At 39.9% G+C, this 14,458-nt stretch overlaps 1 protein-coding gene across 5 annotated transcripts in view; it reads left to right on the top strand.

Moving 5' to 3' along the window:
• LOC134310892 (F-actin-uncapping protein LRRC16A-like) overlaps positions 1-14,458 on the top strand; it is a 58,628-nt gene that overhangs the window by 22,818 nt on the left and 21,352 nt on the right. For 3 of the 5 annotated variants that reach the window (XM_062992621.1, XM_062992625.1, XM_062992620.1), the window contains exons 10-23: positions 2,191-2,279; positions 2,925-3,019; positions 4,095-4,181; positions 4,583-4,686; positions 6,184-6,261; positions 7,516-7,592; positions 8,349-8,453; positions 8,589-8,658; positions 10,759-10,770; positions 10,952-11,033; positions 12,901-13,000; positions 13,299-13,353; positions 13,686-13,858; positions 14,374-14,442. In XM_062992621.1, coding sequence (XP_062848691.1) covers positions 2,191-2,279; positions 2,925-3,019; positions 4,095-4,181; positions 4,583-4,686; positions 6,184-6,261; positions 7,516-7,592; positions 8,349-8,453; positions 8,589-8,658; positions 10,759-10,770; positions 10,952-11,033; positions 12,901-13,000; positions 13,299-13,353; positions 13,686-13,858; positions 14,374-14,442 — 1,196 coding nt within the window. The remainder of the gene's footprint in view (positions 1-2,190; positions 2,280-2,924; positions 3,020-4,094; positions 4,182-4,582; positions 4,687-6,183; positions 6,262-7,515; positions 7,593-8,348; positions 8,454-8,588; positions 8,659-10,758; positions 10,771-10,951; positions 11,034-12,900; positions 13,001-13,298; positions 13,354-13,685; positions 13,859-14,373; positions 14,443-14,458) is intronic. The other 2 variants (XM_062992624.1, XM_062992622.1) reach the window with 1 other exon arrangement.

The following is a 14,458-nucleotide window of genomic DNA, read 5'->3' as shown; positions in this document are numbered from 1 at the left end:
CAACGGTTTGCTGGAGGACAGACAGGCTGTGGCATCTGGAACAGATCAACAGAAAACCTACTGTGGATCAAATTGCAGATCATTTTAATACTGGTGATAAGGTGAATGTGTCACAACACACACTGTATCAAACCCCTTTGTGTACAAGGCTGTGTAGTCGCAGGCCTGTCAAAGTCCTGTTCACCGTTAAAAGCACCTACAGTGGACATGCAGGCATCGGGACCGGACATCAGAGCAATAAAAGAAGGTCAAGTGGTTTGACAGGATCATTCGGATCGGATCAGTCATACCATTTATTAAGGATTTCCATGTTGGATGTGATTGTGTCATGCTATCATTTTAGTGACATAACCCTAAAGATGTCCCATGTCCCTTATTTGGCTTTAAGAGGTTGTTTAACCTGTGGCTCTACAACACATAACGGTTCAGTCCAAACATCTATACTGAAGGTGGCCTGTGAAATGAGCTTTCATCTACTGTTCTGGTTTCTTGTCATCCTGCTGATAATGTTAAGAACCACTGATTTCCATTCAGAATCAGCCATTCAAAAGATATTTAAGGCACTTTAATACTTTTCACTAACACTCTTTATCATAGAGGTCCCTTGAGTGAGCATTATGCAGGTGGGTTCATGCTAACTGGTTGTACCTGTTTTTTGTTGTTAACCACGTTAGCTTTTTTTTGTGATGTATTCATTTATTTGACTTGCTTTTCCTGGAAATGTTTCATTGTGGGCTTGACATGATACAACACGAAAGGTCTGTGTTCTGTTTTCCTCAGTCTAGTTCTGTTATCTCTGTTTCACCCAGGTTTCATCAGTACAACTGAGATACGTTTTGTTTACACACCCAGTAATTCTGATTTTCTATGCCCACAGCACTGTCTCAATTGTTAAAGTAACAACAGTTGAATGTTGGAGGTTTTTGTAGACATTAGAGCTGAAGAAAAAACTAATCACAAAAAGACACAAAAAATGTACAATATAAATCAGTATCTATAAGCCTAACATACTCTACTACACAAAGCCAATATGATATGAGTGAACATGCTGTTGTGCAAACCTTAATATAATTTCAATTAAACTGCTTTGCTATGACCGACAGGAGATAAACACCCTCATGCTGTCCTTGATCAGCATCAGGCGGCAGCATCGAGAGATAGAAATCGAGAGATTAGCTCTAATTGGCCACAACTGGACTGGGTGAAAAAAGGAAGGAAAAAAACAAATTAATAAAATGCCTCCACTGCTGACCTCCACTTCAGACTTAAGAGAGCCATGATTAACACGCAACCCCTTCGACACGTGTTCAGTAGCCATCCACTTATATGAAGATCTGTATCACGCATCTAGAGTCAGGCACCATTCTTCATTATACCCCGCCTCTCTGCATGCACCATCAGTCAGCCAGCAGAGGTCGTATATGCAACGGTCATGAGGAATTCCCTCTGGCATTCCTACCCTCAGGTGTGCTAGCATGTTTTACAGAGCCACTCGAGCCTCCATAATTATAATATTATTAAAAAAAAAGGGGCCGCTCAGGTGGCGCAGCGGTAAAAACACACGCTGGAACCAGAGCTGGGATCTCGAATACATCGTATCGAATCCCAGCTCTGCCTGCCGGCTAAGGCTGAGCGGCCACATGAACAACGATTGGCCTGTTGTTCAGATCTGGGCAGGACTAAGCTGTATGGGGTCTCTCTCCCATGACTGGTGCAATTACGACCTCTGCTGGCTGATTGATGGCGCCTGCACAGAGATGAGAAAAGAGTGCTCTCAGGGTGTGTCTCTCCGTACACAACGCTGAGTTGCACTGCACTCGTCAAAGTGTAAGTGATAAGATGCATACGGCATGCTGCCCACGCTTCGTTCTCCTCAATCAGAGCAGGGATCGGCATTGGTAGAGAGGAAGCATGACGCAATCGGGCATTTGGACGCGCTAAAAGAGAGAAAAAGGGGAGAAACTGCATAAAGAAAATATTTAAAAAAAAAAAAAAAAAAAAAAAAAAGAAGTTTAAGGAGTTATGACAGTACAGTTACAGAAATATAATTTTTTTTGGCTGCTCCTGTGTTTTATGAGTCATGGCATATACCTGACTTTGGAACAGTTTCTTTATACCGGATGCCTTTCCTGTTGCAGCCCTATACTTGTTTTGTAATAACCTTAAAAAATTGTGTGTGTGTGTGTGTAGTCTGCAGATGTGTGTGATCAGATTCTAAGAGTGGTGGCTCGTTCCAGTCGATTGGAGGAACTTGTCCTGGACAATGCAGGACTCAAAACGTAAGAAATTACACACAGTAACATTTATTTAGAGAAAGAATTTCATTAGAGTTACATTTTTGTGCACTTTACTACATTGCTTGTAACTACAACTACTGCTCCTGTGATACTAGCAGAAGTATACTACATGGCCAAAAGTATGTGAACACCTGACCATGAGGTTGTTAAGCTTCCATTCCAAAAATATGAGTGCCTTTTGCAGCTGGAACAGGCTCAGTTTTTCTTTCCACCAGAATTGGAATTGGTCTGTGAGAATTTGTGCACATTTAGTTGGAAAAGCATTGATATTGGATGAGAAGACCTGGTACACAAGCTAAACTTTTTAGTGGGGATGAGATCAGGGCTCTGTGCAGTCAACTTCACTTCATCAGCAGGGTTGTAGTCATACTGGAACATCAAAAGGGACTTTTCACTAAGTTGTTGGCAAAATGTTTTATTAATGATTACATCTTGAAACTCAGTAATGTGATCCTATTTTGATGGTTCGCATTAACCTTGCTGGTTAATCATTGGCTACCAGTTTGAAGAAATTAGCTAGATAACCTACAAGCCCTAATCTCACTGATGAACTTCTCCATTATAAAAATGTTATTAGAACTAGAAATCAAGCTGAGAGCTCATTTGTACTCTGTTCTGTCACTGCAGGGACTTTGCACAGAAGCTGGCGAACGCCCTCTCTCACAACGCCAACTCAGGACTGCACTCATTAAACCTTACCAACAATCCTCTGGAGGACAGAGGTGAGTATGTTTGGGATGGGAAGCATTTAAAATGATTTAAAGTAATAATAGGGCCATAAGGCGCTTTTTGGTGAAGCATTGATTGGCTTCCTGTCTGGGGTGTGATTCTGTGTGAACCTGACCCACAGTGTCCCTGACCAGGACGGTAAAGCATTGGTAAAAACATGAAATGAATAAAAATAAGAGGGGTAATAATAGGTGTTGTTACAATTTGTTGCCACACCTTTGGTATTTACAGCTGTCTGCAACTTTCCCATCACAGAGACCCAGGTTCAAATCTTTCCTGAGCCTCCAGCCTGCACGGGCAGTTAACAAACACAACAGGCAATTGCGACAGTGACCCCTAGTGTCACATGCAGGCCCAGCATTAGTGGTGGAGGAATGCAGAGAGCATACCACAGTTCTCAGTATATATTAAAGCTCTCTGTAATGATCAGCTGCTTTATGGTAAAAAGAAGCGGTCAGTGCCTACACGTGTCAGGGCGGCCCTTCTCAGGTTGTGTTGGTTGCACGAGCAATATGAGATTGGTAAAAGTCAGGGGGGAAGATTGCAGTTACTGTAACACAAACATTAAAATAAAACTTGCGGCTTTGTCTTTATGTGATAGTAATAACATTTAAAACCAAAAACATGGGGGCGCCCAGGTGGCACAGCGGGATATTCCGCTAGCACCCCAGCACCAAGTTTCTGAACTCCTCGGTTCGAAACTCGGTGTTGCCACTGGTTGGCTGGGCGCCATCTGGTGGGCATAATTGGCAGTGCCTGCAGCAGATACCAATTGGCCACTGTATCTGCAGGGTGGGGGCCGGACTATGTGAGGGTGGGTGGGTCTTCATACGGTGTGTAAGGACCCTGATTGGCGGAAGAGATGCCTGTGCAGAATGCAGAGGCGAGAAGAGAAGGGCTGTGCATGTGATGTGCTCTCCTCGGATGCAATCTGGCATCTCTCAGCAGCGGAAGACAAAATTGAGTGTGCTAAATCGGGAGGAAAATGGGGAGAAAATGCATTAAAAAAAAAACCAAAAATGTCTGTGTTTTGTAATTAAATTTTTTTGGTAAATGTGTTTTTTGCAGGAGTTGCTTTTTTAGGTGCGCAGCTTGCCAAACTCAGCAAAGGCCTCAAACACCTCAACCTCTCCAGAACCTCATTATCACCCAAAGGTAATAACACTCACATTCAGCACATTATCACTTCTATAAAATAAATAATGATAATTAGTACTATTTTATATAGCACCTCTCTCACCACCACCTTCCCCCCAAAATGCAAAAGAACTGATGCTGATGTGATATTTTTGGGGTATTAATTTACACCTTAAGGTATTTAATTAACATGTTCTGTATATTTAGGCCTGTTTAAATTATTACACATTTTTACTTTATTTATAAAGTAAAATTTGAATTAAATTTAACTGAGTAGGGTTATTAGATGACAATTGTTACACTGATTAAATGATAAAAAAAAAATCAGTTTATTGCACGTTTTCATTGAAAGACTCAATCTATGAACTGAACTTTGGCTAATTTATCCTGCTTCTTCTTTCTGCCTCTTGCATTAATAGGGGTGAATAGCCTTGCCCAGTCACTGAGTGCCAACCAGTCCATGCCAAGCACACTCAGCCACCTGGACCTCTCAGGGAACCTCCTTCGTGGAGACGATCTCTCAGTGAGTGCTGCCCCCACTGGACTAGAGCATAAAGGCCTTCATTTTTTTTATTTTAATTTCTTTCAATACTAAATACACACTATATGGTCAAAAGTATTGGGACACCTCTTGTAATTTTTCAATGTATGTGGGATATATTAGGCAGCAAGTGAACATTTTATCCTCAAAGTTGATGTTAGAAGCAGGAAAAATGGGTGAGGATTTGAGTGAGTTTGACAAGGGCCAATTGTGATGGCTAGATGACTGGGTCAGAGCATCTCCAAAACTGAAGCTCTTGTGGGGTGTTCCCAGTCTGCAGTGGTCAGCATCTATCAAAAGTGGTCCAAGGAAGGAACAGTGGTAAATCGGCGACAGGGTCATGGGTGGCCAAGGCTCATTGATGCATGTGGGGAGCAAAGGCTGGCCCGTGTACACAACAGACGAGCTACTGTAGCTCAAATTGCTGAAGAAGTTAATGCTGGTTCTGATAGAAAGGTGTCAGAATACACAGTGCATCGCAGTTTGTTGTGCATGGGTGGTCATAATGTTATGCCTGATCTGTGTATTTCAAAGTCTTTTGAGAAGTCATTTTGAGAGGTCACTCTATTTTAATATAATTTGTTTTTAAAATAGGATGGCCAGCAAGGTGTCCAAATAACAAAGTTAACAATAAATGGTCTACTCGCTGTGCATGCTGGGATATTGATATCAAGTTCAAGAGTTTAGTGGAGGTTGAATATCTGCCAAGAATCCATCAGTATGATAGAACCTGGCAGCTTTCACAGCTCGGTGCCTCTCTAAGTGCTTATTCATTCACATTTATTCACTTGGCAGGTACTTTTTACAATGTGACTTACAAAGGAGGTAAAAAAAATCTAAGCACAGACCTGAGCAGAACTTAGTTTTGCATCTAAAAGCTTCCTAAAACAAACGTCCACAAGGCCGGAGAGGTTGTGATTTAAGCAGAGCAGTAAAAGTTTCTAAGCTGGCCATCAACCATAAATAATGTGGAACTGCCATGATTTGGTGCCTTTTCTTATTGGTTTATAAAGAAAGAAAGATTAATGAGAAGCTCTGGGGTTTATATTCTGGTTATTCATTTACGGCTAAGCATAATTATAAAAATAGTGCAAAAACTTGTTTTAGTTTGTTGTTTTACTACATAATCCCATTAAACCACATTTTTGTTTCTTACAGACTTCTCTAAAGTAAATGTAAAACATGTCTGACCAAAAATATATAAAATGTAAGAATAAGCGAATTAATATAGTTGTCCGTGTATACATTGTCAGTTGTGTCTGTTGGATGCTGGGCCATGTTGGTAGCACTGCTGAGATTCTCAAGCTGTTCTTGGGTTTAACTGCCTTTACACATAGTCTATAAACATAGTCTTGATTTGGATGGGTAGCTTAAAATGGTCTAGGACTTCATTAAAAATGGAAGCTTCTCCTGTAGTTAATAACAGTGTTGAGCATGGCATTTCTGGACCACTAAAGCTTGGTTATTTTGTTTTTGCAGCATTTTTATAATTTCCTCAGCCAGCCGAACAGCCTGAGCACGCTGGACCTTTCCAACACGGACTGCTCGCTGGACTCGGTGAGTGGGTGCAGGGTAGCTGGAGTGATGCAGCCATTATTACTGTTCATTACTTCTGTTTAAAGCTCCTCCATTTACTTTAATCAGTCAGGAATATAAATAATGAAATGCAATGAGTTTGTGGACATCGCCCAAAATAGCAACAATTACCAAAAGTGTCCTGTTCCAGAGTGACTTCTTCCCTGTGCACAAAAGCGAGGTGCATAAATATTTGCACAAAGGTTTAATGGGTTTGATGCAAAGCAATGCCAGTGTCCTGCTCAGAGCCCTGCTCAGAGCCCTTGCACAAAGCTCTCAAATACTCTTTTGGCTGAATGGGCACAAATTCCCACAGGCATACTTACATTGTTATAAAGCCTTCATAGTGTCTGTTAATGCCTTAAAGGTGGACAGCTCTGTATTAAAGCCTATAGTGTTGCACCAAGAGATTGTGATATTATTTGTAACAATCAACGGATTGTACCATGACCATACTAGAAATTGGTAAATGGTAAGATTAACTTCCATTGATTTGAAATTTACTCTGGTAATATCACTCTACCCCACCTTGTCTCAGCTTGGATGTATCCCAAATCCAAACAGGAGAGATTTCTTTCAAATTTTATAATGTAAGTGCTGTCAGTAACCAGTAATGATTCTGCAGTGATGATTCTGTATCATTTGAAAGTGATTCAGAAGTGATTCATGTTGAAAACGAATTAATCATAAGAGTACATGCTTAACTAAAACCAATTTAAAGCTTTGTAAACTTATATTTTACAAAACACAGTTGTTCACCAAGTCGTTCATGTGTTAATGGAGAGTTGCTGGTGCGAAGTTGCATGTTTGAAATACACACAGACGTGCCATTACCAGTAAAGCTAAACTGGTATTTACACAGGTCTTGAGTGTGAAAAAGGCTTTTGGTAGTGGAGACGCATATCTTATTCTTTTAGCCTTGAGAACCAAGCTAATTAGCAACTTGCTGCAGGGTGGCTTATGACATTATCTGGGCTTAAACTCATGACTTATGGATGATGAAGCGAATGCTTTCCTGTCACACCCAGTTCAGAAAATTTTAATATGAAACCCTGAGCCCCATAAAAATAGTGCCAGATTTTAATAAAATCTGCTGCTAAATCAATCATTTTGGACCATAATATTTAAAAGAAAGGCATTAAGATCCTCACAGAATTAATATTTTTATGATTATTGTTTGTTATATTGTGTGGCAACAGGTTTTTCATTTTATTTCATTTCATTGTGCATTTGCAGCTTTGCTCTGCGCTTCTTAAAGGATCAACCCAACATCTCACTGTTCTCAATGTGTCAAAAAGCATCCTTCCCCACAGGTAAACACCTTCTGACACTGTTGTTTTTGAGTCTTTTTATATTGGTGATTTTATATTTAGAAATATCTATAGAAGATGTTCTATTATTGATTCAACCCTCTGTAAAAAGAATGTTTGTTGGGTCTTTGCATAATACCTTGATGATAATACCTTGGCAACTGGTCAGATGAAACCCCTCTCCCAATTTTGAAACCTGTGACTTTGTAGTGAATTGTAGTTTGTAGGGTGCAGTGGTCGAATGCGCTAGTACAGCCACAGTTTGGGTGTCCAACAGGCACAGTTGGCTGCTTGGGGGAACAAGGTGGACTTAATTTGTCAGTTGCTGCTGCAAATGCAGCCTCAAAGCAAGAGCACTTGAGGTGGATAAATCACAGACAGTAGTGCTTAACTCGTACGCCGTACGGCTCTCTGTGAGACTCCACCTCTAGTGTGCTGAAAGTGGCCAGCAAAGGAACTTGCAATTGGGAAATTAAACACAACCAGATTGGGAGAAAAATAGGAAAATTCAAAAAAAGTAAAAAAAAGAAATAGTTTGTAATAAGAGGAATTAACAAGCAGTGATACTGTTCACAGTAGAGGTCCATAATTGGGTATTATTTCTGAATGTTTTTTTTTTGTTCTGTGACTGAATGATAACATCCCCAAAAACACCAGATTAGAGTTTTTTAATTGTGGGTTTTCCCACCATGACTGCTATGACATGCACATAACATGTATGTTCATGTGTAAATAATGTGTGTTTTTGTGCTTGAACAGAAAAGGCAAAGATAGCCCTCCTGCATTAAAGCAGTTCTTCAGCAGTGTCATGAAACTCCACACCATCAACGTCTCAGGAACTAAACTTCCACCTGAAGCTCTGAAGTAAGATACCGAAAATACTGAAATAATACACATTCAACACATCCTAATAATATCCAATATTTAATGACCTTATGAAGCTCAGCTTTGCTGACCAAAAGCAGCAAATTCAGCTTACAAGTGTTCTTCTGTTTTTAGAGCCCTTCTTCTTGGCCTGGCCAGTAATCCCAACATTAAAGAAGTAGCCCTGGATCTCAGCTGCTGTGAGGTAGGTTGCTTTGCTTACATTTCTTCCTCAGAATGTGGAGGTTTCTGCATGTGGTAAAGGGTTAACTGCAGGATCTTCAGGATGGCGCAAGATGGAAACGAATGATCCATTGTGGTGATTCCTAACAAGAGCAGCCAAAAGAAGAGCAAAAATATGTTATCAACCATTGTATCTGTAGGTTGATTAATCTGAAGCAAATATAACAGTAATCACATTTAAAAGTGGATTGAAGCCTGACTTGCAATTCAAGTTTAATTTATCCCTAAAATGTTGAGCTGGATTGAGACTGGGGTTCTGTGTAAGCAACTGGAGCTCTTTTGCCCACAGCTAGTCAACCGTCCTCCTCAGAGGTACAATCATGCTGAAAGAGAAAGGGAAATCCCCCAAACTGTTGCCGCAGTGTTAAAAGTGTATATTTTACCTTATCATTTGTATTCAGCTGTTAGCAATGGTTGTGGCAAACAAAACAACAAAAGTCTAGACTAGACTAGAATGGGGGTCCACGTACTTTTGGCCATAGTCTATGTAACAAGCCATTTTCTTGCTCTGTTTTAAAGGTAAAATTTGAGTTTTTCTAGAATCTGTGCAGAAAAAAAGAACAAGAAAAATTAGTGCAAGTGCACTTTCAGTTTCACAATCTTGTGGTCTCTGTTGCAGAACCAAAAGGAGATCCTTATTTAGAACATCAATCTTGATCAATACCTGAGAGATCAATAGTCAGTTAGTGTAATTAGTTCGTCAAGTTCTTCCATCTCTTAGTGCTAGAGTTGCATGTTTAGGAATGGAAAAGCAGCTTTGTTTGATTTCCAGACCAGTCGGGAAATGTGGATGAGAATAAGAATGAGCGGCGGGGGGTGGGAGGTGGTGAGTTGGATATGTTGAGCCACTGTTGTGCTTCATTTACCAGCCATGACTCTCTAGATAATTCCGACATTCCCTCCTGCACACAAATGTCTGACATTCCTTTGTAAATTTCTGTGGGATGAGACTGTGGAAAAATAATTTACAGTGCTAATGCCGACTCACACACATGTGCATGCAAGGTCACACATACACTTTAATTAGCTTGGCTACAGGCAGATTTCATCACAAAGTGCTTCAGATAAAATGTGTTCATTAACTTACCTTTGCTTGCTAATTAAGATGAAAGCAGAGATGTGACTGAACACTAAACACTCACTGCTGGTGTGGTCTGTTTTATTATGTATCTGTTTGTAGAAGCTGGTCATAGATAAACAAGACAATTTTGACCCAGTCACCCAAAGTGACCCTATTTACATTTGAACAAGGGTGTGGTTGAAGTTTGTACTGTGTAGTGTGTGCAGGATCTCAAACAGAGCTGCTGCTGTGATACACACTGGGACCACCTCCTGTTTGTGATTGGCCCTAATATATCACTGCACGGGGAAGCACTTCTGCCTGTTAGCTCTAATCTGTAAAGCAGCAGCATGCCTCCTCCATCCTTTTATTTTTGCATATTTTTTTGTTCCAATTTAGATTTTTTTCAATTCCCTGCATGAATTCCTCTCCTGCACCACCCCCATACTGCTGCAGTCTCCCACTCCTGATCTTAAGAGCATGCCACTTCTTTTTACCTACAAGACATTATCCCTGTCTCATTGTCCTGGTGCCCTCGATCAACCAGCAGAGGTCATAATTGCAGCAATTATGAGGAATCCCCTCTGGCAATCCCACTCTACAAATAACCCAGTCACTGTCCGAATAGGCACCCAGCCTGCCGATAGCAGAGCTGAGATTTAAACCACTGAATTCAAAATGTCAGCTCTGGTGTTTTAGTGTGTTTTATTGCTGATCCACCTAAGTGCCTTCCTCCAGACATATTCCATATATTTCATATAATAATTCCATTATTTTTACCAACCACTGCATCTCAGACAGATTCATTTTCAGACAGATTGCTGGAAATTTTCTCTGTCAGTGCACTTGGCAAAGCATTGCTTCTTCTTTCTTTTTTTATTTTGCTTAGCATGATGTAAATTCTTAAAAAAAAAAAAAACTTTATGTTGCAATCTGCATCTGCATCTAACCAAAGCTTTTGACTAATTTAACACCCCTCCTTTTTTTAAATGCAACCCTAAGCTTGGCAACTGTGTAAGTATGAATTCCCTAAATGCATGCTTTACTTCATTACACACACACACGCATTTATTCATGCATGGAATGTTGTAAATTCTGCCCCATTGCCTTAATACTAACCTTCTAACCATATTAATACTGATGTTCACATTTACTGTTGTGTTTATTATGAACGATAATGTCTTTTGTTTCCCAGTTAAGATCAGGAGGCTCACAGATCCTAGAAGGCTGCATTGCAGAGATCCCCAACATTTCCAGTCTTGATCTTTCTGATAATGGTGAGTTAAATCTATAGTGGGAACTCAAACATTTGACTATTTTTGGTTAGTGTATAATGCCAAAGTTTAAAAAGTATGTTTTGTCAAAACCATTTCAAAACATCAATTAAGAAATCTATACAAATGGTCCAATGGTGGTGTTGTGTTTGTGTCAAGAATGGAAGACATTCCCAAAATGCTGTCATTGTAGATTAATTCTACCCATTTGTGATACTGACACAATAGAACATCTAACATCTAAGTGGTGTAATTGTTTTGTTTTGTATTTAGCTATTGATGGATGTCTATAGATGGGAGTCCAGGAGGGCACGAATATTGGAGCTTTTGAGGCTTGACAGTCATGTTCAGCTGGGACAGTGGTAGCCTAGTGGGTAGAACTTTGGGATATCAGTTGGAAGATTGTAGGTTCGAATCCCAGCTCTGTCATCCTACCACTGTTGGGTCCATTAGCAAGGCCTTTGACCCTCTTGTGTATGTGACACGTGTATGTGACAAATAAAGGCATTCTGTCTGCCCTATAATTATATATTATTATTACTTAAATCTTAGCAGTGCTACAAGCTGGTGTTTGAAACAGACAGATATGGTCATGTTCGAAAGAGGGAAGTCTGGATAGGGATATTACCCTATCTTTGTTACCTCTGGAACAGCTATCCTTGCTGTCTGGTAGAGGCAACAGCATAAGCGGTAAAAGAATGCGGATATAGTGCTGTGGTCATTCATGTGATCCAAGATCCAAGGCAGTTAATGGCGGTTAAAGAGTGCACAGGAGCATTGAGTTCATTTTAAATAACTAAATACAACTCTTACCTGTGTGATGCATAACATCCATGAACACAGTTTTGTTTTTTTATTCTGTAGCTGATTATGATGCTTATTTAAACCCTCATTAGTTTGAGAGTTCTCATTTTCATTTCCAGATTGCGAACACCACCTTAGATAAGTAGGTGCCAGCGGGGTGTGAATTCCATCCTTGGTGTTTTGATTCATTTAGTGATTATTTTTCAGTCAGACAGTTTAGGAGAGATTAATTTGTCCCCTGTGGATTCTCTCTGCTAATCGCTCTTTTCACAGCTTTGATAAACCGTCTGGTTCTGTGAAATCACTGTGATGTTTCTGTCGCATTATGTCATTGCTCTAAATGAATATTTATCCAGGAATTTAGAGAGTAATATTGATCAGTGTTGATACTGCTGTTAATTATGGGCAGTAGTAGCTTATTGGCAGTCATGGTGCTTGACCTCTTAACCTTCTGGTGATGAGCACAGTGCCCTTGCCAGGCAGTCACAGTTTGGTTCTTGAGCAAGGCTACTATTGTACTCATATATTTTATACAAGGTGACTTAGAATTAAGATGGGTCAATGTAACTAGAGGTTAAGGGCATTTGTGGGGTCAGACATTGATGTTTGATGATAAGGCCTGGCTTACAATCAAGCTTCCAACATGTTCCAATGATATTCATAAAGTTAAGGTCAGGGCTCTGTGCAGGCCATTAAAGTTCCTTCACACCTGCCTTATCAAACCAGGGCCACAGTCATGCCGGGGCAAGGAAAGGGCCTTCCCTTCCCAGGACCTACCCTGTTGCTGCAAAGCTGAAGGCATTTCATTGATTTTTTTTATACATGTTAGCATTGTGTGTCTGAAACATCTAAATCAGGATAGTATTCATGTGTGTGCCAACATCTTTCCTTTTATGAGCATCTTCACACTACACACTGGTTCCACAGACCAAATCCTTAAATGTCTGTGCTTGCACTGCAGTGTTACATGGTGCTACAAATAATCCTTTGCTTTCTATAAAGATGGAATGATTGTCTCATCATATCCTAAATCTATCAACTGAGCATTCTGTCATCTGGTTTCCAGGTCTGGACTCGGACATGAGCACTTTGCTGGTGTGGCTGGCTAAGAACCGCTCCATCCGACACCTGTCACTCGGAAAAAACTTCAACAACATCAAATCCAAGTGAGAATCATTCAGAAAGAGAGAGAGAGAGAGAGAACGAGTGAATGAGTAAGACTGATTGTGAAGAAAATGAGTGAGAAGGTTGATGGTGGATTTAAGGAGTTGATCTAGTTTAATTTAAAAAAAGAAAAAAAACAACTTATTGTTCATTAAAATATTATGGTGTAACTACATAATGCATTTATCTGATACTTAAACACATAGTTATTTCTATTATTATTATTATTATTATTTAAAAAAGAGCATTTATTCTGTTTTTACAACATTAACTTTAAATTTTTTTATTTTGTGTCTGCAGAAATTTGGCTCCTGTCCTCGACAACCTCGTCCACATGATCCAGGAGGAAGAATCTGTAAACCCACTTTTATACTTACATATTTTATTTCATTTATATCAAATATATAGTATTAGAAATTGTCACTATAATCTCTGACACAACCAAATAAAAAAATAAAAAAATTACAATTATTTTATTGTATTACAATATGTGTATTGCATAATTGTACAGAATTTTTAGAGGTTGTATTTTGTTATAAAAGCACTTATTAACAAACAGGTTTTAAATGAACAATAATATTGTCTTAATGTACATTAATTGTTTAATGTATTCATTCATTTTTAAATTCTTTCTTTCTTTTTTAACATAATTAAACTGATTTTCTCTCTTCTTCCTCTGTCTCCCAGACTCTGACGTCTCTATCTCTGGCCGATTCGAAGCTGAAGGGGGAGTTGAGTATCGTACTGAACGCACTGGGCAGTAATGGCTCATTAACACGAGTAGATATCAGCGGTAATTGTATGGGAGACCTCGGAGCCAAGATGCTGGCCAAAGCACTGCAGATCAACAGCAAGCTCAGGTGAGTTCAGTATATAAAAACGCAACACTGTAGCTGGGCTGATGCTGCAGTAGCTTACCACTTCAGATATTTCAAGTTTTTGGGTCTGACAGGCCAGCCATGTCTGAGGGAGGGAGGTCTGAAGAGGGTTTTCTTCATTGCTGCGGATGCGCCTGCAGGAGTAGTGCAAGAACAGTCTATAGAGTCTACATTTCCAGTTGTCTGTACACTTTAACAAGTGTGAAGCCATAACTTTAGCGTTTTACCAGCCAGTAGCATATTCTTCACTAGAGGAGGAACAAACTACACTAAAGTATTCCTCCACCATAAATGTAGGTTCCTCAACGAGACAGCAGGAGTCACTGTTGCAAAGGCAATGGAACCCTCTGAAACGCAAACCCAGTTGTCCATGATGGTGGGCTAGTGTAATAAACCTTACAAACGTCCAAGTCTGATGTTTTATAATTAAAATTGTATGTTAAGATTTATTAATGGGTATAATTCCAGTCTGTTTTTACTGTTTTTTTTGTCTCCAGGACAGTCATCTGGGACCGAAACAATGTCAGTCCACAAGGTCTCCAGGACGTTGCTGCAGCCTTGGAGAAGTACGTACTGCTGTCA

The sequence above is a fragment of the Trichomycterus rosablanca genome, chromosome 3, assembly GCF_030014385.1.
Source record: "Trichomycterus rosablanca isolate fTriRos1 chromosome 3, fTriRos1.hap1, whole genome shotgun sequence".
NCBI classification, from domain to species: Eukaryota; Metazoa; Chordata; class Actinopteri; order Siluriformes; family Trichomycteridae; genus Trichomycterus; species Trichomycterus rosablanca.
The sequence above is the reverse complement of the archived record's forward strand: the minus strand, read 5'-3'. Positions and strand labels throughout refer to the sequence as shown.